General features: G+C 47.2%; 1 protein-coding gene across 1 annotated transcript in view; it reads left to right on the plus strand.

Moving 5' to 3' along the window:
• Positions 1-27,453, plus strand: part of nphp4 (nephronophthisis 4) — a gene marked incomplete at both ends in the record, with an annotated part of 904,050 nt that overhangs the window by 768,793 nt on the left and 107,804 nt on the right. The window contains 2 exons of the mRNA XM_084333446.1: positions 180-280; positions 1,652-1,878. Coding sequence (XP_084189572.1) covers positions 180-280; positions 1,652-1,878 — 328 coding nt within the window. The remainder of the gene's footprint in view (positions 1-179; positions 281-1,651; positions 1,879-27,453) is intronic.

The raw sequence follows: 27,453 nt of genomic DNA on the forward strand, positions 1-27,453 counted from the left end.
AAAAGCTTTAGTGCACCCTATCTCCAGAGTGCACCCGCAGTATTCCAGACACGTGTGCCGCCTTAACTCACATTTCAAACGAATAACTGAGGCAAGTAATCGCTTCAATTCCGGCGCAGTGCACTGTGAAATATGTCTTGGGAGGCCCTTTTGGAGCATTGCTCTCTCTCTCCTGGCAGTGGTAGAGCACTCGCGGCAAAGTGCCCCTCGGCCTTCCCTGTTCCTGCGGTTGTACATGGACGTGTTAACCCACGGGCACGTCTTGTACTTTTACCCCAAGGTACACATGCTAAATGTGATTTTGACTTTGGGGGCCCATCTGCGCCGGTCGCTGTACACATGTTACACTTACACTTGTGTTCCTCATCTCTTTAAAGCGCACTCTTCAGACTTGCTAAAGAAGTTGAATTATTTGGATTTGATATTTAATTAATGGCTGGTAGTCACTGCATGAGTTTTGAACCACACAGCCCAATCCGGCTGTCACATGCATATTTTTGGAGACTGGGATGGAAATCCCATGTTAGGTTTTCTCAGAACTTCTCTCTGACATTTTTAAACTTGAACATGAATCTGAGATAACAATTTAGGTGCTTCATTTGGTTCCAAATATTGTTGAGTGCCTCGTCTGTTGTTTGGAACACCCTAATACTGACATCTATTAATTTGAATGGTACCTGTAAATTCCGCAGAGTAAATTTGACTCAAACTGAGTACATTTGACTCAAACTGAGTAAGATTTTACTCAGCTTGAGTAAAATGTACTCAGTTTGAGTAAAATGTACTCTGCGAAATGTACTGTGAGAATGAGGCTTTGAGTCCAATGAATGCCACCCACAATAACTAAATTTATTCACATTCTATATTTGATAGCTAACATTTGTTTGGATTGTTGCAGATTTTTACAATAAGAAGTTTTAAGCGAAATACAGAAGATGAGAAAGGAGCTATTAGCAGTTGCTTCCTTTATAAATACATACTCACAGAGTTCCTGCAATCATGGAGACCATGGACAGGTCATAGAATTAGAAAACTGGAAAGGTTGTGTAAATTATATTATGTCCAAAAAGTTTTAGAAATATCCTGGACATTTTGTTTGAAAGCACTGATAGAAAGATCTTGGGGATAATGCAGGGATAATAATTAAGTCCCCAAGTGTTAGCCGAAATAAAAGCTGACCAAAACAAAGCAAAAACAGACATTGAACATAGACGCCGACACAAACACAGAACACATACCATGTACTATATTATATTATATTTGTTTATAGTATTTGAAGAACATTTGGATTTGTTGATTTATTTATAGAAAGCAAAGAAAACAAACCTCTGTTTTTGTCTTTTCTGGTGTATTTATCTTGGCACACGTGATACAACTCTACTATTATTTCCTTTCTTTTTGTAAAAGGTGTTTGTTGTTTAAACATGCATTTCGCTGAGCAGTCTTATATGCCTGTAAAAAGGATAGTTTGAAGACGAGACACAGAAATTAATTAAATCCATTCATTAAAATTTCATTCATAGACCCTGACAAACATTATTCATGAATGTATGCTATAGCATAACCTGGAATAATGGTGGAACTGGCAAGAAAAAAAATAGTTTGAGCAAACACTTCCTTTTCACCCCCTCACCCTCTGTCTCTGCTCCAGGTTCAGAGGGAGGAGCGGGCTCAGCTGGCCAGGGACCTGCGTCTGATCGAGGCCTACCGGGAGCGGAGCAAGGTGGAGGGCATAGCCAACATGCTGAGCCAGGCCATCACCACCCGGCACGTAGTCTATGCCAGCCTGGGTACGGCGGAGTACATGGAGTACGTTCTCAAGAACCCCTTCAATGTGCCTCAGACCGTCACCGTACACAGTGACGACCCCGAACTCAGGTACTGTGTGTGTGTGTGTGTGTGTGTGTGTGTGTGTGTGTGTGTGTGTGTGTGTGTGTGTGTGTGTGTGTGTGTGTGTGTGTGTGTGTGTGTGTGTGTGTGTGTGTGTGTGTGTGTGTGTGTGTGTGTGTGTGTGTGTGTGTGTGTGTGTGTGTGTGTGTTGGAGTTTGGTGTACAGTATGTGTGTGTGTGTGTCAGGGCTCCAGACTAACTTTTTTCACCACCGTCCCGGACCCGTCCCGAAATACAATTGTAACCGTCCCAAAGAGAATGTAAACCGTCCCAAAAATCCAAATGTCGAATCTTTACTTTGGTTTTTCCGTCTATAGTTGTTATTGCCATAAAGACACCATTCAAATGATTAGGAAATAAATAATAATTTGTATTTGAAATAATTATTTATTTTAACAATAGGCACATTATATCAACAGGTAACAACAAAACAACAACCAAAGCAATAACAATATTGATTGAAACACCTCTTATTTTATTGTCAGAGTAATACTGTGTGTGTGTGTGTGTGTGTGTGTGTGTGTGTGTGTGTGTGTGTGTGTGTGTGTGTGTGTGTGTGTGTGTGTGTGTGTGTGTGTGTGTGTGTGTGTGTGTGTGTGTGTGTGTGTGTGTGTGTGTGTGTGTGTGTGTGAGTGTGTGTGCGCGAGTGATGAATGAGAGCAAGAGAGCAAGCATCAAATCTCAGTCAGTTGCCTCAGTCTTTGTTTCTGTAGACTCTAGAGAAAGAGAAAATAAATATATTTTGTCAAAAGGCAACTTATTTCACAATAATCATTATGATAAAAAAAATATATACTGTATATGTATTGTTAGTAGGGCTGTCAGTTTATCGCATTAATTAGATTAATTAATTACACAGCAAATTGTCGCGTTATGAAAATGAACTCAATTTATTAAAAAAAAATATATATACATATATAATTCTTTTTTTATAAATTTTTTGTATCTCATTAATTCCATACGTATGTAGAATACACATTTACAGACTTTTTTTTAATATGGTCCATTTGCATGTTCTTGGTATCTGATTCTAGGGACATCTATGAATCTCAGGGAATGTATTTGCCATATTGTGGGCTAGATCCACAAAGAATGGATTGCACAGTGCAAGGTGCACCCTTACTTACAATTCATTATGAATTGAAAATGGGGGACCCTGATGTAAACAAGACGAAAGTCTTTCTCTGGTCTGCATCCCCTTAACAATTGTGTGTATTGAGCCGTACTGTATTGTACCCATTCTGCAATCTGTTAATAACATTTTCATTCAATCAATCAATCTGCTTGGTGATTGATTGAATGAAAATTTTATTTTGAGTCAATTGTAATGAACCAAATGAGAATATCAATATTTTTTTTTTAATCTTTGACTGTGAATAACACCATGCTCAAATTGACCAGACGGACAACACGCTCATCACAGACAAGCTGGATGTAGCCAATTACTTAAACATCTTCTTCACAAACATAGCCACAACACTGGTAAACAAACTACCCTCCCACTCAGGGCACTATGGGGTAGAACACATAGTAGCATATTACAAAAACCTAGGGGTCCACAAAGACGACTTCAAACTTGAAATGGTAACAACCGATGAGGTACTCAAAAAATGTAGCGCCCTCCAACCTAACAAGGCCACTGGCCATGACAAGATCCCCTCCAATGGCGCTGCAACGTCCGGCTGCCTTTCTGTTCGCTCCGTCGAGACTGTGCTTACTTTTGTTAATATTTATAGTTTTAAGAGTTTTGTCTGTACCAACAGTAGGTGCATTTAATGTGTATGACCGTCAGTCACTTATAGACATCGGATTACGGGAAACTTACCGATTGGATTACTCACTGGACCAGCTTTCCGAACCGCAACAATGGCCTGAGGAGATTCTCCGGAGAATGGGACCAGAGCCTTTGTTCCTTGATCCCAGGAACAATGGAACCAGACGGCGTGGGAAGAGAGCTGGGATCCGTAACAGGCTGAGATCCAGACGCCACCGAACGCCATTGCCCAGTATATTTCTAGCCAATGTACAATCAATTGACAATAAACTGGATGACATCCGAGCAAGGATTCAATACCAAAGAGACGTTAGGGACTGCAACGTTCTCTGCTTCACCGAAACGTGGCTCACGTCGGACGTTCCAGACCACGCAATCCAACCAGCTGAACACTTCTTTATCCACCGCAAGGATCGTACAGCAGAGTCCGGTAAACAACGTGGAGGAGGTATTGCCTTCATGTTTAACAACAATTGGAGCGATCCAACTAACGTGAAGGAATTATCCAACCACTGCTGCCCAGACCTGGAATATATAACCATCAAGTGTCGTCCTTTCTTCCTCCCGAGGGAGTTAACGGCGATCATCCTTGTAGGAGTGTATATTCCACCGCAAGCCAGCAACAACGTCGCGCTCTCCAGACTCCACGACGAGGTAAATAGAATACAAGCGGCGAACGTTAACGCCGCCATTTTTGTGCTGGGTGATTTCAATAGCGCCAATCTGAGAAAGGTATTACCTGACTTCTATCAGCATGTGACTTGCAACACCAGAGGCGGTAACATCCTAGATCACTGTTACACGCAATTTAAAGGTGGCTACAAGGCTCATTCTGATAGTGGCTTTGGTAAATCAGATCACGCGTCCATCTTTCTTTCACCAATGTACAAACAGAGAATCAAAAGTACTCCTGTAGTCTCGCGAGAGGTGCAGAAATGGGATTTGACGTCAGAGGAGACGCTCCAGTCTGCGTTTCACTGCACAGACTGGAATGTGTTCCGCGACACAGATAACATTAATGTCTACACGGAGACAGTGCTGGACTATGTTTGTACTTTGGTGGAAGAAACTATCCCCACTACCAAAATGAGAGTTTACCCAAATCAAAAACCCTGGGTAGACAAATCCGTCCGTGAAGCTCTGAGAGAGCGCACCAAAGCATACAACGACGGCCTAGTGGCAGGCAACATGAATGACCACAAGGTGGCGCGATACAACGTAAGGAGGACAGTGTCAGAGGCCAAACGGCGCTACAGGGATAAAATTGAACTCCAGTTTGAACAAGCTGACTCTAGAGCTATGTGGCAGGGGCTCAAAACGATGACAGACTACAAAGGCGCCTCCCTCAAACTGAACAGTGACATCTCCTTAGCAAATGACCTCAATACCTTCTATGCGAGGTTTGATGCTGGTAATAACAACACCAGCTCACAAGCCACGGCAATGGGGGGGGGGGGGGGGGGGGGGGGGGTCGGCTGCTGATGGAGGCGCAGTGTTCAGGGTAACAGAGCATGAGGTGAGGCGGACCTTTAAAAAAGTGAATATCAGGAAGGCAGCAGGTCCGGACGCCATCCCCGGCCGCGTCCTAAAAGTCTGTGCCGACCAACTGGCCCCAGTATTCACTGACATATTTAACCTGTCCTTAGAACAGGCTGTCATCCCCACCTGCCTGAAGAAGTCCACTATTATCCCTGTACCCAAAAAATCCAAGCCTGCTTGCCTCAACGACTACCGCCCTGTAGCTCTCACCTCCATAGCCATGAAGTGCTTTGAGAAGCTAGTAAAGGGCTACATCTGCTACTCCCTCCCCATCAACATGGACCCCCTGCAATTTGCATACCGCCCCAACAGGTCCACGGAGGACGCCATAGCCCATGTGCTGCACACAGCAGCATCACACCTGGACAAGAGGCAGGGGAACTATGTGAGAATGCTATTCATCGACTACAGCTCGGCATTCAATACCATAGTCCCCTCCATACTCATAGCCAAGCTCAGGGACCTGGGCTTGAACTATGACCTCTGCCAGTGGGTCTTGGACTTCCTGACTGGCAGACCCCAGGTGGTGAGAGCAGGCAACTGCACCTCCTCATCCATCACCCTCAACATAGGGGCCCCCCAGGGCTGTGTTCTGAGTCCCCTCCTCTACTCCCTGTACACACACGACTGTGGCTCAGCGGAGTAGCAATACAATCATCAAATTTGCTGACGACACAGTGGTGGTGGGCCTGATCTCTGCCAACGACGAGAGGGCCTACCTGGAAGAGGTCAAGGTCCTGGCGGGATGGTGCCAGGAAAACAGCCTCTCCCTGAACGTCAGCAAAACAAAGGAGATGATTGTGGACTTCAGGAGGTCGGGGGTCAAGGACTACAGCCCCCTCAGCATCGACGGGGCACCGGTTGAGAGAGTCAACAGCTTTAAGTACCTCGGAGCCTACATATACGAGGACTTGACATGGACCACACACATTGACAGTGTTGTGAAGAAGGCACGACAACGCCTCTACTTCCTCAGGCGCCTAAGGAAGTTCCAAGTCAGTCAGAAGATCCTTAAGAACTTCTACTCATGTACAATAGAGAGCATCTTGACCGGCAACATCACCTCCTGGTTTGGGAATAGCACTGCACAAGACCGAAGCAGACTACAAAGAGTGACACGTCCAGCCGAACGCACAATTGGAGGGGGGCTCCCCACCCTCCAGAACATTTACAACAAGCGTTGCAAGGGCAAGGCTAAGAGAATCATTAAAGACTCCAGTCACCCGAACAACTGCCTCTTTGAACTGCTGCGGTCAGGCAAGCGATACCGGAGTCTCAAGGCGAGCACAGAAAGACTCAGAAGAAGCTTCTATCCCCAGGCCATCAGGCTGCTAAACGAACAATGAACACTACACAACAACAACCACCAAACGCACATAGCACACACATCCACACGCACACACTCACTTTAAACAAACACACTGTAGCACCCACTCCACACACTTTATAGCACACACCCACTTTAAACAAACACACTGTAGCACCCACTCCCCACACTTTATATTTATTGATGAAGGATTGCACTACAACTCGTACACCTTACTGTAAATTGTACCTAAATTGTACCTCATCCCATTTCTGCTTTGCACTATATAGTACTGTACAGTACAGTACTAATCCGTAACAGGCTGAGATCCAGACGCCACTGTACACCACTGCCCAGTATATTGTTAGCCAATGTACAATCAATCGACAATAAACTGGATGACATCCGAGCAAGGATTCAATATCAAAGAGACGTTAGGGACTGCAACGTCCTCTGCTTCACCGAAACATGGCTCACACCGGAGGTTCCAGACCACGCAATTCAACCAGCAGATCACTTCTTTATCCATCGCAAGGATCGGACACCAGAGTCCGGTAAACAACGTGGAGGAGGTATTGCCTTCATGTTTAACAAAAATTGGAGCGATCCAACTAACGTGAAGGAATTATCCAACCACTGCTCCCCAGAACTGGAATATATAACCATCAAGTGTCGTCCTTTCTTCCTCCCGAGGGAGTTAACGGCGATCGTCCTGATCGGAGTGTATATTCCACCGCAAGCCAGCAACAAGGTTGCGCTCTCCAGACTCCACGACGAGGTAAATAGAATACAAGTGGCGAACGTTAACGCCGCCATTTTGGTTCTGGGTGATTTCAATAGCGCCAATCTGAGAAAGGTATTGCCTGACTTCTATCAGCATGTGACTTGCAACACCAGAGGCGGTAACATCCTAGATCACTGTTACACGCAATTTAAAGGTGGCTACAAGGCTCATTCTGATAGTGGCTTTGGTAAATCAGATCACGCGTCCATCTTTCTTTCACCAAAGTACAAACAGAGAATTAAAAGTACTCCCGTAGTCTCGCGAGAGGTGCAGAAATGGGATTTGACGTCAGAGGAGACGATCCGGTCAGTGTTTCACTACACAGACTGGAATGTGTTCCGCGACACAGATAACATTAATGTCTACACGGAGACAGTGCTGGACTATGTTTGTACTAGGGTGAAAGAAACAATCCCCACTACCAAAATGAAAGTTTACCCAAATCAAAAACCCTGGGTAGACAAATCCGTCCGTGAAGCTCTGAGAGAGCGCACCAAAGCATACAACGACGGCCTAGTGGCAGGCAACATGAATGACCACAAGGTGGCGCGATACAACGTAAGGAGGACAGTGTCAGAGGCCAAACGGCGCTACAGGGATAAAATTGAACTCCAGTTTGAACAAGCTGACTCTAGAGCTATGTGGCAGGGGCTCAAAACGATGACAGACTACAAAGGCGCCTCCCTCAAACTGAACAGTGACATCTCCTTAGCAAATGACCTCAATACCTTCTATGCGAGGTTTGATGCTGGTAATAACAACACCAGCTCACAAGCCTCGGCAATGGGGGGGGGGGGGGTCGGCTGCTGATGGAGGCGCAGTGTTCAGGGTAACAGAGCATGAGGTGAGGCGGACCTTTAAAAAAGTGAATATCAGGAAGGCAGCAGGTCCGGACGGCATCCCCGGCCGCGTCCTAAAAGTCTGTGCCGACCAACTGGCCCCAGTATTCACTGACATATTTAACCTGTCCTTAGAACAGGCTGTCATCCCCACCTGCCTGAAGAAGTCCACTATTATCCCTGTACCCAAAAAATCCAAGCCTGCTTGCCTCAACGACTACCGCCCTGTAGCTCTCACCTCCATAGCCATGAAGTGCTTTGAGAAGCTAGTAAAGGGCTACATCTGCTCCTCCCTCCCCATCAACATGGACCCCCTGCAATTTGCATACCGCCCCAACAGGTCCACGGAGGACGCCATATCCCATGTGCTGCACACAGCAGCATCACACCTGGACAAGAGGCAGGGGAACTATGTGAGAATGCTATTCATCGACTACAGCTCGGCATTCAATACCATAGTCCCCTCCATACTCATAGCCAAGCTCAGGGACCTGGGCTTGGGCTATGACCTCTGCCAGTGGGTCTTGGACTTCCTGACTGGCAGACCCCAGGTGGTGAGAGCAGGCAACTGCACCTCCTCATCCATCACCCTCAACATAGGGGCCCCCCAGGGCTGTGTTCTGAGTCCCCTCCTGTGTGGCTCAGCGGAGTAGCAATACAATCATCAAATTTGCTGACGACACAGTGGTGGTGGGCCTGATCTCTGCCAACGACGAGAGGGCCTACCTGGAAGAGGTCAAGGTCCTGGCGGGATGGTGCCAGGAAAACAGCCTCTCCCTGAACGTCAGCAAAACAAAGGAGATGATTGTGGACTTCAGGAGGTCGGGGGTCAAGGACTACAGCCCCCTCAGCATCGACGGGGCACCGGTTGAGAGAGTCAACAGCTTTAAGTACCTCGGAGCCTACATATCCGAGGACTTGACATGGACCACACACATTGACAGTGTTGTGAAGAAGGCACGACAACGCCTCTACTTCCTCAGGCGCCTAAGGAAGTTCCAAGTCAGCCAGAAGATCCTTAAGAACTTCTACTCATGTACAATAGAGAGCATCTTGACCGGCAACATCACCTCCTGGTTTGGGAATAGCACTGCACAAGACCGAAGCAGACTACAAAGAGTGACACGTTCAGCCGAACGCACAATTGGAGGGGGGCTCCCCACCCTCCAGAACATTTACTACAAGCGTTGCAAGGGCAAGGCTAAGAGAATCATTAAAGACTCCAGTCACCCGAACAACTGCCTCTTTGAACTGCTGCGGTCAGGCAAGCGATACCGGAGTCTCAAGGCGAGCACAGAAAGACTCAGAAGAAGCTTCTATCCCCAGGCCATCAGGCTGCTAAACGAACAATGAATGAACACTACACAACAACAACCACCAAACGCACATAGCACACACATCCACACGCACACACTCACTTTAAACAAACACACTGTAGCACCCACTCCACACACTTTATAGCACACACCCACTTTAAACAAACACACTGTAGCACCCACTCCCCACACTTTATATTTATGGATGAAGGATTGCACTACAACTCGTACACCTTACTGTAAATTGTACCTAAAATTGTACCTCATCCCATTTCTGCTTTGCACTAGATAGTACTGTACATTAGTACACTGCTTAGTATTGTGTATTGTATATTATATGGTAACTCAGAACATTGTACATATGTCTATACCGAACACTGTGACCTCATTTTTCTTCTTCTAAATTCATGCTATATTATGTTATTATGTTATTTGATACTATCTTGTCTAGCACAGTCTCTGGAGCGTAACAGTAAGAAGCATTTTGTATGAAAGTATTCTGTACTTCTGTATGACAACTATTAAAGAAACTTGAAACTTGAAATTCCTCAGAGACTCAGCAGCCGCCATCACCCCAGTCATCACACACATAATAAACCTCTCTATAAAACAGGGACACGTCCCCAAGGACTTCAAAATTGCGAGTGACCCCTCTGCACAAAAAGGGCAGCAAATTAGACCCAGGCAACTACCGCCCTGTTTCTATTCTTACCTCCATCTCGAAAGTCATGGAGAAAATAGTCTACGAACAGGTCGAAAAGTACCTGGCGGAAAAAAATCTAATCTACGAATTCCAATCTGGCTTCAGAACGTCCCACTCCACTGACACATGCCTCCTCTATTTGAACGACCACATCAAACAAGAGGTGGACGCGGGCAAATACTGCGGCATGGTCATGCTGGACCTACAAAAGGCCTTCGACACTGTCAATCACTCCATTCTGATTGACAAGCTAAAAGCAATTGGTTTTGATAGTTTATCAGTGAGCTGGATACAATCCTACCTGGAGGGGAGAGAACAGATGGTAGAGGTAAATGGTACTCTATCCCCCCCCCTCACAGTGAGCTGTGGTGTTCCACAAGGAAGCATACTAGGACCGCTACTCTTCCTAATTCATGCAAATGACATGTTGTCAGCCTGTGACTGCAACTTGTTCCTGTTTGTGGACGACTCAGCCCTGCCGGTCTCTGACAAGAACAAGTTGCAGGTTGAAAAAACCCTCAGCTCGGAACTAGGCAAAATCTGCATATGGCTCGCTGATAACAAACTATCATTACACATGGGCAAAACAGAGTCCATTCTCTTCGGTTCAAATAACAAACTCCGCAAGACCGACGGCTTCTCAGTTACAGTGGGTGACAATATTGTCACAAGGAAAGACGAAATTACCTACCTGGGTTTCATCCTAGAGACAAATCTTTCCTGTGACAAAATGGCATCCAATGTAATAAAAAAAGTCAACCAACGAACTAGATTCTTGTACCGGATCTCCTCTCTGGTAAACAAGAATACCCTGAAGACTCTGGCAGGAGCACTCATTCAAGGGTACTACGACTATGCGTGCACCTCATGGTACCAAAGCACCTCAAAGGCGCTTAAAACAAGATTACAAACATCACAAAACAAACTGGTCAGACTACTACTTGACCTTACCCCCAGAACCCACCTCACCCCTACCCACTTTGACAACCTAGGATGGCTTAGAGTAGACGACAGAGTACAGCAACTTGCAATGGGCCTGGTCTACAAGATACACTATACGACTAAGGTACCCATGTACATGTCAAAATACTTCCCAAAGTGAATACCACAACCACTACACCAGAGGAAGCTCAACAAATCATGTTAAACCCAGATTCGGCTCAAACAAGGGACTAAACACGTTTCGCAATTATGCCACATCAATGTGGAACGCCCTACCCAAAGCTGTAAAGGAATGTGAATCCCTACCCACATTCAAAACCGCTCTTAAAGAGCACCTACGGGAGGCTGCAATTCGAAACTGGCCACCGTAAATGCCCAAAACCCCCACCACCTCCTAATAGACAGTCTCCTCCCCACCGCATGTATATATTCCTCTCCCACCCACCCACCCCCTCCTAATGTACAGTCCCCTCCCCATCATATGTATATACTCTGTCAGGATCTAGGGGTAACAGTACTGTATATTTGAATACCGTTTATGTCACAAATGTATCAGTACTAAATACCTATATGTCCCTATACCATAAATGTCATGTATGTTGTGTATGTCATACATGTCTATATGAATTGAAAATGGGGGACCCTGATGGAAACAAGACAAACGTCTTTTTCAGGTCTGCATCCCCTTAACAATTGTGTGTATTGAGCCCATTCTGCAATCTGTTAAATAAAGTTTTCTTTCATTCATTCATTCATTCATTCATTCATTCATTCATTCATTCATTCATTCATTCATTCATTCATTCATTCATTCATTCATTCATTCATTCATTCATTCAAGTGTCTGCTGGCCCACAACACCTAATATACAAACACTAATTAGAGACAGAGGGTAATTACAGTACAAACAGGACATAGGTGTGGTAGACAGAAACAACTGGAAAAACAATAACAATTGAACAAACTGAGACCAACAAGACTAAAACATATTTACAAAACACAGACAGGGGAACACAAGTCTAACAAAGTGGAGACAACAACGACAACATAGACAATAAACATAAATGGCAGTAAATAATATTAATAAGTGAGTGAGCTGATGCCAGATCTGGATCAGCCCACCGGTTGGCAATGTTGTATTATGAAGGGGTGTATGGAAGGGGGGTTGAGATGGTCCGACACCTGGACCAGTCGAACTGGGAGAAGGGTTGCCGTCCGGTCCTGCAGGACCGGGGGAAGTGTTACAGTACCCCGCCCTCGAAGGTCGACTCCCAGGCGGCCCAGCAGGCCCCCCGGGAACGGGAAGGGTGGGAGGGAGGGATGCCGCACCGGCAACGAGGGGCTGGGGGAAGGGGGGTCGAGGAACGGGGCCCGTGGGAACTGGGTCGGGGGAGGGGGTTGAAGAGGAGGATTGGAGCTGGGGAGGATGGAGGGTATAGGCGACAACTCCGGAGTGGGACCTGGGGCTGGGGTCTCCTCGGCGGCGAGACCCACCGCCGAACCCCGAACCGGAGGCTCCCTGATGGCAGGACGCGGTGCAGGACCCCCGACTGGGGTCCCTCCGGCAGTGGAATCCGGCGTCGTCCTCCAGGTCTGCCATGGTGGCGGCTCGTCCACCGGAACCTCCCAGGGCTGAGGAGATCTCGACCAGGACGGCGAGGAGGACCTGGGAAGAACCGGGAGAAGGGTTGCCGTCCGGTCCCGCAGGACCGGGGGAAGTGTTACACAGTACCGCTGGAACTTTTATTAAACATTCTATATGGTCGTGGATTAGCCAGTACCGCGGGAACTTTTATCTTTTTTTAGTACCGCCCCTTCCTGACAAAAGAAGCCACTCAACTACTTGTGCAATCAACAGTAATATCTCGCCTTGACTACTGCAATACACTGCTTGCTGGTCTACCAACTACCGCCACCAAGCCACTTCAACTCATACAGAACGCAGCGGCCCGCCTGATCTCCAACCTACCAAAGTCAACCCATGTCACCCCACTTCTTAGAGAGCTGCACTGGCTTCCCATCACCACACAAATCCGCTTCAAGGTCCTTGACCTGGCATATCATGCAATGGTCTATGTAACTGAGGGGTACAATTCCCTGACTGTATTGATAAGTATGGTATCATTAAACCACTACCGCTTTATGTACTTTAACTACTGGCCATACAGTACACGATATCTAAATATGATGAACACTTTCCCACAATGAAATCGGGTCCACACAAAGGTAATAATCAAATATTTAATATATAGCAAAAGGTACATATAATAGTTACTATTACATTTATGATTTGAATGCACTTGTAAGGCAAATGAGTACTCGTAGGCAAATCAACACTGAATTTTTATGCCATATTTATATGCACGGTGAACAAATAGTGCCACTCTCCTTTCAGTAGCCGTATTCCTGCGCAGAGCCGGGGCTAGTAGAGACATGTCTCGTCGGTACCATTGAACTTGGCTCCAAGGGGCTTGTCTCCTGGCGCCAGGTCCTTGTCCAATAAGAGAATGAACTATTATGGGCTATAGTAGGCTAAAGGGATATTCCGTGTATATGTACAAGGAATATACAAGGGATATCAAACGATATACAAATACTATTCAATATATATCCATAAATAAATATATATATTCGGTTTAATCTGATCCTTCGTAACAGCCGCCCCCTAATTAGTCCCACCTAATTAGCTAAGCAGAGACAGATTAACCGCACTGTCCACTACTCAATGTCCGCTGTAAGGGTCAGTCAGTTCACAAAGTCATGGGGTCATGGTCGTCATCGATAGTATCAGGGAGCCTCGGCAGTTCTATTAGCCTCGCCACGGGTCGGGTGTAGGTCCGCCCTTGGACGAGCACTTCAGCTGCTCGGACCTTTCCATCGGCACCGGTGATCACTTTGCTTACGCGGCCAGCCGGCCACATAGCTCGGGGTAGTGACTGGTCGATAATCATGACGACTGTTCCTTCTGTCAAATTGTCTCTCTCTTTCACCCACTTCTGGCGGGTCTGTAGAGACGGTAGGTAGTGGAGTAGGAAGCTGTTCCAAAACTTGTCAGCCAGTACTTGACTGTACCTCCACATTCTTCGGCCGTTCGCTTCTTCAGGCCTGTACATTGTCTGGGGTAGCGCAGGGTCCAGCCGCCCCATCAAGAGTGTGTTGGGGGTGACTGGGTCGACATCTGCTACATCACTTGAGACGTAACCGAGGGGCTTTGAGTTCAATACTCCCTCGATCTCCGTGAGGACTGTCATTAAGACTTCTTCCGCCACGGTCTGGGCCCCAAGCACGGCGTACAGGGCTGTCTTTATAGAACGTACTTCTCGTTCCCAAGTTCCACCGAAGTGAGGTGCGTTCGGGGGATTAAACTGGAAGTCAATCTGGGATGGAGCGAGGTGGGTCTTAAGTTCTGGGCCCATAGCTTGGAAGCTCTCTCTCAGCTCTCTTTCTCCGCCTTTGAAGTTTGTCCCGTGATCAGACAACAATGTAGACGGTTTTCCTTTCCGTGATGTGAATCTTCGGAAGGCCATAAGGAATGAGTCTGTGCTCATGGTTGGGAGGAGTTCGATATGTATCGCTCTGGTGGTCATGTATTTGAATACAATACCCCACCGCTTCTCGGTTCCTCTTCCTCTCTTTATATACAGCGGGCCGAAACAGTCCATACCGGTGGAGTGAAAAGGCTTGTCGCCGAGTCTGAGGCGACAGGGAGGTAGGTCAGCCATCCGGGGTATACTGGGCTGGGCTCGCCACTTACGACAGTCTAGACAGGTTCGCTGGAAGCGCCGCACTGCTTCTCTCCCTTGCAGTATCCAATAACGACGTCTAATCTCCGCGAAGACTCTCTCTGCCCCTGCGTGGTGCACATCCTCGTCGTATTTTTTTATGATCAGCTCTGTGACCTTGTGTCGGCTGTTCAAGACTATCGGGTACTTGACGTCATCCGGTAAGTCTGGAGCTCTCCGCAGACGACCACCCACTCTGATGAGATTATGGGCGTCGCTCTCGGGGGCTAGGTGGAGCAGTCTGCTGTCTGATGGGACGGGCTTTGCTCCCTGTAGACAGGCTAGCTCATCGGGGAACGAGTCTCTCTAGGCTCGTTGTAGTAGAAGAAGTTCTGCTTCTTCGTAGTCAGCTGCTGAAATGTCAGTTGTGGGCTGAACCTCTGGGTGGTGCCACAGAAATGTCTTTAGCTGCGCACTCTGTAGGGTGAGGCAATCGTCTAGATCGGGGTCTGTGGGGACGAGTGTGTGTGTCAACCCACAGAACATAGATTTCTTGTTCTCTGCCTCCTCTTTACTCGCCTCCCGTGGGGTGGGTGTAGGCCACTCTTCTTCGGGGAGCTTGAGAAACTCTGGTCCGTCACTGTAGAGGTTGTGACGGGTGAGGTCATCCAGGGACATTCCCCGGGTGATGACGTCAGCTGGGTTGTGTTTGGTGTCCACATACCTCCAGCTCGCTACTTCTGTTAACTCTTGAATCTCGGTGACTCTGACTCCCACGAAGACCTTGTATCTGCACGAATCAGACCGGATCCATGTGAGTACGGTCGTGGAGTCTGACCACAAGATTGTTCTTTGCACCGGGATGGTGAGTTCACGTTGGAATAACGTGGCGAGCTGCGCTCCTGCTAGGGCTGCGCAGAGCTCTAGACGCGGGATAGATTATTGCTTTCGTGGGGCTATTCTTGAGCGAGCCAGGATGAAAGCAGTATGTATTTCTCCTCCCTCCTCTCGGGCACGCAAGTAGGCCACTGAACCGTAGGCTACTTTGGAGGCGTCGCTGAATACGTGCAGGTCGATCTTGCATGTCTCTGGCCTCACTGTGGGTGGGAAGTAGCTGCGGCGTATATTAACACCTGGGAGTGAGCGGAGTTCCGTCTCCCACTCTCTCCATGTGGATGCAAGGTGTTCGGGTATGGGATCGTCCCAGCCCTGGTCCTTGTCCCATAGCGCTCTTACAATCATCTTTGCCCTGGTGGTGTAAGGTAGAATACATCCCAACGGGTCATATTGTCTGGCGAGTGTTCTGTATACACTCCGTCTGGTGGTCGGTATTGCCGTCGACCTTCCCTGCTCCTTGGTCAGGGGTTTGTGTCTATAATGGAGCGAGTCTGTTTTGAAGCGCCAGACTAGTCCTAGTGTCATTTCTTGGGCTTCTCCTGGGATGGTCGCCATCCAGGTGTCGCTGCTCGCTGCCTTGTCCTCGGGGGAGAGGCTGCGCAGTACTTGCGGGTCGCTGCTGGCCCACTGCCTGAGATCAAAGCCGTCTTTGATCAGGGAGGCGCGGAGCAGCGCACGACGTCGCCAGTCAATTTTCTTTATGTGTCCCGCTGTGATTCGCTTGTTAATCTCAGCGCGGTACACAGCCTCTTGAGCGGGGTCTTTTGCTAGGCGCCGCTCTGTGTTCAATAGATACCGCTCCGTCGCCTCTTTTGTGGCGTGAAAGGTGGGCATTCCCTCTCGCCTCAGGAGTGGAGTTGCGTATCTCATCACTCCGTTGACTGTGACTCTCTTTGTCCCGTGCTCGAGGAGGGCTATAGCGTAAATATCTTCCTTAGAACGAATGTCTTTCTTTTCGTTCTTAAAGGGCATTGTCTCTAGTGTCCATAGCCTCTCGACATGCTGCAGGAGTGTGGTGTCTTCTTCTGTCGCTCCGGAGTGGAGGCAGCTAGTGGCTGCTGTTCGGTTAAGAGACTTGGCGAGGGGGCCTTGTAATGTCCATCCTAGGCGGGTCTCGACTGCTGCAGGACAACCTCTGGGTCCTGTATGGACCCGGTCTATCGGGACTATGAGGTCTGCATGGTCGGAGCCTATCAGCAGGGTCGGGGTGGCACCGTCTATGAGCGGGATAGGGAGTTGACGCAGGTGCACATATTTATCCATCAGCTTGGCGATGGGGTAGGTGTACTGCGATAGTCCTATTTCTTGGCTGGTGAAAGCATTAGTAATCCTGTACCGTCTCTCTGGCTGCCCGCTTGCTGCGATAGTGAAGGAGACATTCTCGCCCTTTATCGTCTTTAGATCTCTTCTTATTGTCCGAATCGTCATCTGGTTCTCGCTCCCCCGCAGCCCCAGCTGGGCCGCAGCGGACGCGAGGAGAAGGGTCTTCTCTGACCCGTCATCAAGGACGGCGTAAGTGTCCATGACCTTATCTTGGTAACTCAGTGTTACGCGGACCACCTTTAAGAGCACCTGGGCGCCGCTGCTGCTAGCGGGGTCAATGTACATAACACTTGCCTTTGTGCTGCTGGATGGTGCAGGCTTTCTTCTGTTACTGTCGTGTAGGACATCTAGGTGGGCTCCGTCACACCGACTACACCTCTTCTTGAGGCGGCACTCGGCTGCCATGTGACTGCGCGCACATTGGTAACAGCGCCTGTTGGACTTTATCCAGTGACTCACTTCTTCAGCGGTCATCTTCTTGAACAGGTCACATTGTGACAACCAGTGTTCCTTCTCGCAGTACGGGCACACCATCTTCCACTTCTCTTTCATCAAGGGGGTACTGTGGTTCTTGCTGCTCGGTACTGATTCTGATTGGTGCATGACAGTCACCGATCTTCGGCCATCGTTTGCTCTCCTAGGTCCCTCTCTGGAGCTTGGTGTGCTCCGCACGAACGTATCCAGCCGTAGGCTGCTGACTTCTCTCGCCAGGAAGTCGGCTAGGTCTAGGAGGGATGGCTCGGGACCGTTAGGATCACGGTGGTCTCTTTGCCGCCTGAAGCGCTCCTGTCGGGCGGGCGGCAGCTTCTCTAAAATCCTCTTGACGTTCGAGTTTGCGTATAGTTCGTGCATACCCTTTTCTCGTTGCGCCCCCAGCATCCCTACCAGGGATTGTACTTTGATAGACAGGTCATCTAGTGAGCGATTGTCTGTTGCTGGGGGTAGGCGGTCAATATGCCTTATCTCTTGTATTACGTAATCCCATATACGTCCATATCTTTGGTCTAGTGCTGCTAGAGCCGCTGTGTATGGGGTAGTAGAGGTGGCATAGGCCAGCGCTATGTTGTGCGCTCTGGGCACTTTCAGGTGCTTCAATAGGATAGCATACTTGTGGCGTTCATCAGCTACATCCACCATCATTGTTTCTAAGCACATCCGTAGCTCCGTGTACTGTGCTCGGTTCTCATGGGTGAAGTCTGGAAACGTCGGTGTGCCAATGTATGACGCCGTGGATGGCTGGCACATCGGTGAGCGTTGGAAGAGAGGCCTCCTGGGCGAGTCTCCTCTTACGCCTCTCGGTGGGCTGGTACCGGCAGGGTACCATGGCCCGCTGGTCCAGGTGCTATTCCTCGGGACTGGTCGTGCGTCATGCTCACCCGTGAATAGAGTCGGGGGTCTGTAGCGCAGAGCCGCGGGGGTATAGCCTGGGCTGTACTGGACCTCCTGGTCCTGTGGAGTAATGTGCTGCTGTCGGGCTTGACTCTCCTCTTCTCCCTCTTCTTCCTCTGCCAGGTCTTCTAGATCCTGTAGTCGTCTATTTAGCCTCTCTGCGGTGTCCGCCGTTCCTTCCTTGTAGCTGGGTCTCACTTGGACCGGTCGGGGAAGGAGTTCGGAGGGGGGTGTAGGCTCTCTCTGGTGGTCGGGCTCAGGGTCGCTTAATCGGTTAGGGGAGGGTGCCCTTGACCCGTGTCTTGACGAGGCCCTGGAACCCCTTGTGGAGGGAGGGGGTGTTGCCCTGGTGATCAGCTGCTCCATTAGCTGCGCTTGTAGTCTGTCGCGCTCGGCTTGTAGTCTGTCGCGCTCGGCTTGTAGTCTGTCGCGCTCGGCTTCGCGCTTGGTGAGATCTGCTTCTCTTTGGGCACCGGCAGCGGCACGCTGGGTGTCGGCCCGGTCTCTTGCCATATTCTCTTCCGTCTGAAGGCGTCTCAGCTCCAGACGTATGCGCTCTTCTTCGCTCCGTTGCTGCGCTTGGAGGCGTTCTCTTTCAATGGTAGAATGTTCGCGCTCGCTAAGCGTCTGTGCTTGGAGTCGATCGCGCTCCGTAGAGGCTGCTAGGCTGGCGAAGAACGCCTGTGCCAGCATCCTCTCCGCCTCGCTGGGGGAAGACACTGGTTGAGGTGAGCCGCTCCTGGCAGTACCCGTTGGGGATGCGTTCCCCTGCGGGGAGTCCTGGAGCTCTATCTCCTCGGCGCTCTCCTCATCTTGTTCCGTGCAGAGTTCCATCTCTGGAGGGTTGTCTTCCTCCCGGAGCTCTTGGGGGACTACTTCTTCGGTCTTGGCGGGGGTAAAGTCGTGTCAGTTCCCTCCTGGTCCCCACCGTGAGCTTGGTCAGTTACATTAGAACCCACTAGGGCCTCTGTGGTCGGGGTATCCTGGTTGATAGGGTCGGACATAATTCTACTTTCTACTTTTACCGCGTTTACCGTTTGTAGAAGGCTAGGTAGTATACTGGCAGCGTAATCCTCTAAGTACTGAGGTGGCTGTCGTCTACGCTGCGGGCGTTCTACTTTAGGAGGACCGTTTCGTGGAGTGTTCATCATAGGCCATTTCAATATTAATACCACTATATTAATATTACGCTAATTACCCTCCGGCTTGAAGGACCAATTGTAACTGAGGGGTACAATTCCCTGACTGTATTGATAAGTATGGTATCATTAAACCACTACCGCTTTATGTACTTTAACTACTGGCCATACAGTACACGATATCTAAATATGATGAACACTTTCCCACAATGAAATCGGGTCCACACAAAGGTAATAATCAAATATTTAATATATAGCAAAAGGTACATATAATAGTTACTATTACATTTATGATTTGAATGCACTTGTAAGGCAAATGAGTACTCGTAGGCAAATCAACACTGAATGTCCAATCTCTGGTTACGCAGGAAGCAAGTATACAACCTGGCTCTTAGGGAATTATAACGATGGCACACTTAATGATTATAGCTGGATATACTGTAGGGGTCCTCCCGGTTGTAAGCCGGTAGGGGGGGTAGGAGAGCCGTCGGCAGTATCCCGTCTGGTCAACGATTTCTAGAGAGAATTCAGGTACAGAAGACAGTGCAGTAGAATCTTGATCCACAGATGAATACACCTTGGCTCTCTTGTAGGCTGTAGCTGTAGCTGTAGGTCCACAATGAAGAAGAAGCGAGGCGACCTCAGTCTGGTCTGAGCGCCGTCTCACCTTGACTCCTCTCGGGGTAAATCCAACACTCACCGGTGTTGGCGATTATCCGCTCCACAAATCAAAGTACCAAAGCAAATATATATTCCATGCCGCATAGGGCTCAGCAGTCGTCGGGTAGGTAATCCAATGTACAGGTCCACTCGGTCCTCGCCTAGAACTCCTCGGATGAAAGCGCCACGTGTGGTCTGCCCAACCTGGTTAAGACTCTAGATAACACGAGGAAGCGATGGGGATGCTGCTCACTTTAGAACTCTAACCGCACGATGCACCATACATAATAGACTATTATTAACCTAATAGAAATACGTCGCACTCGACGGTACAGTGCCAAACTATGACAATTCAGCTATTAATTCGCACGAGGTCTCAATGCTATTCTAAGGCCAAACAGGCCATACTTCACCGCACGCGGTATCGTGGGGTGAGGCTTCACGTTCTGTTACTTAGTTGGGTAGAAGGGTAAAGGACTAAAGGGATAAGAGGACTTCTACATTTACTTGCGCCATATTTATATGCACGGTGAACAAATAGTGCCACTCTCCTTTCGGTAGCCGTATTCCTGCGCAGAGCCGGGGCTAGTAGAGACATGTCTCGTCGGTACCATTGAACTTGGCTCCAAGGGGCTTGTCTCCTGGCGCCAGGTCCTTGTCCAATAAGAGAATGAACTATTATGGGCTATAGTAGGCTAAAGGGATATTCCGTGTATATGTACAAGGAATATACAAGGGATATCAAACGATATACAAATACTATTCAATATATATCCATAAATAAATATATATATTCGGTTTAATCTGATCCTTCGTAACAGTCTAACTACACACCCTCAAGACCCCTCCGCTCTACATCTTCTCAGACCCACTCCTATCCGAGCTCCGGGAGGGTTATCAAAGAGAAGCCGGCTGCTCTCAGTCCTTGCTCCACAATGGTGGAACGAAACTTCCCACCAGTTAGGACAGCCGAAACCCGACCAATTTTCCACCGTCGACTAAAAACACACTTCTTCAAGCAATATCTGAAATGGCGGCAAAAAACTACAGATAGTACTGTCTACTATCATGCACTTTGCTACTAAATGATCTTTCTTGCCTATATTACTACCTACTATGCTAATATGTCTTTACTACAATGCACTCAAGACTGTAGCACCCATGTTCAACACTGTTTGACGAACATTGTTACTCAGCTGAAAGAGTTGTACCCTTCCTGCTGACCTGTTGGAGTTGTGTGTGTGGGTATGCGTGTGCATGTGTGTTACATACAGTTTTTGCAAGGGAAATGGTTGGGGGGAGGTTATGAAGGTATTACAGTATGTGCATGCACCTGTGTGTGTGCATGTGTGTGTGTGAGAGAGACTAATAGAGAGAATGAAATGGTTTCATATCTTTACATTTATCAGCCTCGCTCTCAGTATTTCTTCATCTTGTGCATTTGACCTCATTTCTGTTCCACACAAGCAGAAGGCAGCGCAGCACCACAGAACCAATCTAACCGTCAGTGCCTCCATCAATTGTCCTTGAACCAGATGCATACATCATCACGCTAGTGGGATATGCTAAACAGCCCTCTAACACCACTCATGTAGACCATTGTGACTAACAGCAAGCGTCGCCCCCTTCGTCTTTGTCATCCAGAGCTCTTTCCACCCAGCTAGCGTCCATCGCTATTGCCTGCTGTAGTCTGGTATTGTGGCTTCCACTCAGGCCCGGGGTTTGGATTAGCATCTTCATGTTGATAAACAAAGGGCTCGGATGAATCATTACGGCATTAGTGCGGTCACCAGGCCCACCGGGTCTAATAGGGGATCAGGAAATTGCACAGCTGTGCAGCGATCCACAACTTTGCTTGAGCATTGCGGTTGTCCCCTCACTAGCCCAGGACACTATAGGGTTGTAATTGTTTTTTTTTCTTTTTTGGCGAGACAGTGTGCCACTTTTCACACTAAACCCCCGTCTGGCGCCCCTTCCTGAGAGCCTACGGACACGTAAGCCAATGAGAACTTTTGGGTTTTTCTTTAACCGGGGAGCGCTACACTAGTAGTGCACTGGTAGTAGATTGCAGATTGTCTAGCATCACAAACCCACGCTGGGTCACCGGGTTGAGAAGCCGCTTGTCTGCTGTTTCTCATCAATATTGCAGCCTGTTTGACAGAGGAGGTCTCACCAAGGCACAGACAAGGCCTGTAGTTACACCTGAGACACAGAGGAACCTGAGGCGAGGAACTCTCTAGGTACATTATGTCCGTCACCGGCTCTGGAAAATCAGCTCGATCAGGACCAAGGCTAAGAGAATAGTCAAAGACTATTCCATCCAAACAACAACCTCTTTGCACTGCTGCAGTCAGGCAAGTGCTACCGGAGTCTCATGGCCAGTACAGAGAGACTCAAAAGGAGCTTCTATCCCCAAGCCATCAGGATGCTCTATGCAACACTAACCCATCCATTCTACAGTCATTGCACACACATCAACATGCACACACTCACTTTAAACATTCACCTTTAGCATTCACTTTATACACTTAAAACACTGTTTAACACTACACCATATTTTATCTATGTATTACTAAAAGATTGCACTCCCTCTCTACCTCTACCTTTGTTACTGTATGAAGCACAATCTCAAGAGGCTCATACAGAACCAAGCATTTTACTGCAATGTACCTTATATGTGACAAATAAAATAAAAACAAAACTTGAACTATTGACATCTTAAACTCTGTCATTCTGTAATCTGTCATTCAGATTATCTTATTTTAGTTTTTTGGGTGCTTGATGAATGAGATTGAGATCAGATTGAGAAAATGTCTTATTTACAATATTGAAATGGACACTCCTGATATTTAAGCTGTTGACTGCTACTTGACACGTCAGTTTCATTTGTTTAACATCAGATTGTAGGTCAGAGAATGAGATAAAGAGGAGAACAGCGTGATAGAAACAAACATTCATCTAGATGGAGAAAGTACGAACGATTTGTAATATGGATATCACAAAGTATACAAAGGATATTCCTTTGTATTCCTACATGGATGTGAGACACGGACAATAACATCAAAGCTAGAGAAACATTCAGTGAGTACAGAAATATGGATCTGAAAGAAAATGCTTGGAATTCCATGAACTGATAAGATCACTTAGGAGAACGTATGGAGACGATAAGGAGTGAGTGCTCAACTAATGAGAACGATTATCAAAAGGCTAATGTGTTTCATGGGGCACCTCATTGACTGGAAAACCTAATCATAGCAGGATACATAGAAGGAACTAGAAACATAGGAAGACAGAGATATAAGCTAATGGATCATTTAAAAAAGACAGACTAACTGCAACGTTAATGAACTATTATACTGAACACGAGATAGACAACTGTGGAGAGACATGATCGCTGATGCCTGTCGTGATGGTCGAGGATGATGATGACTTACTTAACCCTTTATATGGCACTCATTGAAATACTTTAAAATCCAAAATTTCAACCTAGGGTGTTATTGGAGTGTCATTACAACATATTTTTTCAATTGTACTTTTTTTCAAACATTTTCATTTCCATGTTGCAAATCAAGGTCATTGAAATGTTCATACAGTATATGGTTCCTTGCCGGTCTAGGGTCAAATATCAATATCAATGAAGTGTTCAAATATGGTTCCTCACCCTTCGAGGGGAAAACATTTTCCAGAAAGTGTATGTATAAGAAATATAACAAAACACATATAAAATGAAAATAATATTTATTTTTAAACATCAGCAGAGGTGTTGGGGTTGCCTGGAAGTACTGCACTTATACAGGGCGAGATGTGACTGGCCTTTGGCTGCTATCACTCTTGAACACCTGGATCCTGAAGTTCTTCAGTCACAGGCCCTTCTCAGCAAGCGATGACTCAGGCATGCCTGTTGTGAGGCTGACATCATCAACATAGTCACACGTACCACAAGGGACAGCCTTCTTCTCCATCTCATTGATGGACTTGAGTGGAGGTACCTGCTGAAGTACTTGAATGGAGTCTCAACAAAGTCAGGTTCTGGTATTCAGGCATGGCTGCATTTTCCAGGTCAACCTTCTTCCAGGTTGTTACCCTGGCTGCAGGCTTCCTATTCTTGCTGGGCCTCTTGGCTTGTGGTAATGGCTGGTCTTCGTTGTCATCATCGTCATCAGTGTCATCAGTGTCATCCTCCTCAAGCACCTTCACTGCAGGCACGCATGTCCTCTGGGGAGAGGGACCCATGTCACTCAGGGGGTGGGTGGGGTGGAAGAACACTGAAGTTTGAAATGCCCCAGGCCACTGCTGATTGGTCAGATGCCATTGTTTGATGTTCTGTGATGTAGCCACGCTTCCCCTGATTGGCTGAGAGAAATCCATGTTGTTCTCCAACCTCACAGAGAGGCAAAGGGTCGGGATGAGGCATGTCCACTTAAGTTACCAAATATGGTTCCCCGCCCGATAAAGGGTTAAGATAAGATAAGATATTCCTTTATTAATGCCCTTGGGGGAAATTCAGGTGTCATAGCAGTATGGGGGAGGGGGGAGGGAGGTACAGGTATGGGTAGGGTAATAGAAAGACAATACATATAGGTAATCAAATGTTATAATATTATTATAGAATATGAATAAAAGTAAGCGGTAGACTAAAAGGTGCAGATGAGTGTCTGTATTCCCTCTCTGTCAATAAAAGAGTTGAGCTTAAGCTTTGATGTTTGTTTTTCTTTCTTTATTTGCTGTAGCAGGGCAGCCCAGAGGCTTGTGAGATAGAACACGTCCCTGACCTGTTGCCATCCATTTTGCAACGGCTCCATGGGTTCTCTTAATGGCTACTGGCGAGCAGAAGGGAAGCTGGGATAGTTCCCCTGCTACTTACTCTGTTTTCTTGTCTTGCTATGTCTACCCATCTCTCTCTCTCTCTCTCTCTCTCTCTCTCTGCTCTCGCTCTCGCTCTCGCTCTCGCTCTCGCTCTGTCTCTGTCTCTGTCTCTCTTTCTCTGTCTCTTTATCTCTCGTGATTTCTCAACTCCTCGTATTTTTTACTTTCTCCCATCTGTTCCCTTCCTAATTGTCCTAATTCCCTTACCCCTCTCTCTCTCTCTCTCTCTCTCTCTCTCTCTCTCTCTCTCTCTCTCTCTCTCTCTCTATCTCTCTCTCTCTCTCTCTCTCTCTCTCTCTCTCTCTCTCTCTCTCTCTCTCTCTCTCTCTCTCTCTCTCTCTCTCTCTCTTTTTATCCTCGTTCCCCTCTTCCCTCGCCGGGTTTCACCCTTGTTTTCTTTCATTACACATGCGCACACACATGCACACACACACACACACACAAATAGGACAGTTTGGAGATTAAGAAGAGAAACGTCCACGGGATCCTCATTTGAAGTGACACTCTAGCCCCCGTCCCCCGCCCCCCTCCCCTGAAGAATTCATAAATCCCCCGTCTCCTATTGAGAGGAATTGACTTCTCTGTGCCCCCTGGGTGGACCCTTTGAAGTCTAAAGCATTCTCTCCCTACACGTATTTGTGCGTGGCATTTCTTTTTTTTGCACTTTAAAGAAAGAAAAATAGTTTGAGAAAAGAGAAGAATAAGAGGGGAGAAGGAGCTAGGTTCCCTGCACTGGAACACTGTATGTTATCTCTCTCAGTTACACCTCTCCCTGGAAATCCATTCAGCAGGGACTGGGAGAAAAGGGGGCAGCGGGGGTGGGGGAGGAGGGGCTTATATTGACTTCCATACCCGGTTATGAAAGCCCACTATCTGTAATTGAAAGCAAAGCATTGTGCTCCGTATATTGACTCTGGCAGCCCAGGGAAGTTTTCCTGTTGCTATTCTTAGCCACGCGGTCGAAACGCTGTTTGCTTTTCTAACAGGTCGTGTTGTAGGGGAGCGTGTTCATCACTACATTGTATTTGCACTGCATATTTAAAAGAGAATAATACAGTTTTTTTGGGTCAGCAATACTGTAGGTCTCCTGAAAGGGAGGTTTTCTATTTTCTATGTTTTGCACTAGTGTGTGTCTCTGTGTCTCTGCGTTAAATCGATGTTTCATGCATAGACTGCCGCATCACGACACTGTGAATTGTCCTATTAAGTAGTAATGATGTCTCGGATCAATCAATCAAGAAGTCAGTCAATAGAGAGCAGTCATTAGTGTTTTAACCAGAAATGAAAGGGGGAAAAAAACATTCATCTGTAATGTCACACCATTGTATTATATATTAATTCTAAACGTTCATGTCTGGTTACGTTTATATGACATCACTATCATAGCTCAAACAATTATATATGTAAATCGACAAAGCCAGCCTGCCATTCATTGGTCAATGGTGCAGCTCTAGTACTATCCATCTCCATGACAACAGATCTGGGTCTCGGTCGTCTTGATTCTCGGCTTCGATGGGGAATTGTTTCTAGGCATGAAAAATGGATGAACTGTCCCAGGCTTTAAAGAAGAACATTGAATAGAACCCGATTGAATTGCATAATCATAATACTGCAAATTTAGCAAACAAAATGCAAATATTGTGTCTTTGGCACAAGATAATATCTCCCCCGTATGTCATTGTTCTTGTGCACCTTATTCTCACTTTATGCTTGTGGATCCTCTTCCTCTCACCGCCTACACCGGCCAGGGGAGTCAAAACAATTGGATACGTACCCACTCTCATGCGGAAGATACAAGAAAAACATGTAATCGGTACAGTTTGTACAAACCTTCATTTATTCCTCCTACTCTGAGGATATTTATGTGGATACATCATTGTCAAATTCGATGTCCATACCATGGCGCATGGCAGTATTACTGCGAAAAACACGATGAAACCGATAAGAATGTATGATAATCACTGAGTCAGTTGGTAGACTCTATATTCTACTCATAATATGTGTATGTATTCTACACATATTATTATCTGTCTGGGATACGGCTGTTCTACCTCTGGTAGAAAAGCCTTTGACAGGGGGGTGGAAGGCCGCATTGTTACACGATTGTATTATATATTAAAGGTGTCATGCAGTGCTATTCCTAGCACTATTTGGGCAACTTTACACACTTCCTGTGAGTCTATGTAACACATGTGTAATTTTTATTCCAAAAATAATCATTGTTTTATATTTCTAATCTTGTACTCAAAACCAGCATTTTTCAGCCTCATGAAAGCAGGCTATTATTGGCTTGGCTCCACCCACACTTTGAGTGACAGCCACCCACCAAATAGCTCCGCCCATCTCCCCGTCATTCCATCCAGG

The sequence above is a fragment of the Notolepis coatsorum genome (genome assembly GCF_963971535.1).
Source record: "Notolepis coatsorum genome assembly, chromosome: 17".
NCBI lineage: Eukaryota > Metazoa > Chordata > Actinopteri > Aulopiformes > Paralepididae > Notolepis > Notolepis coatsorum.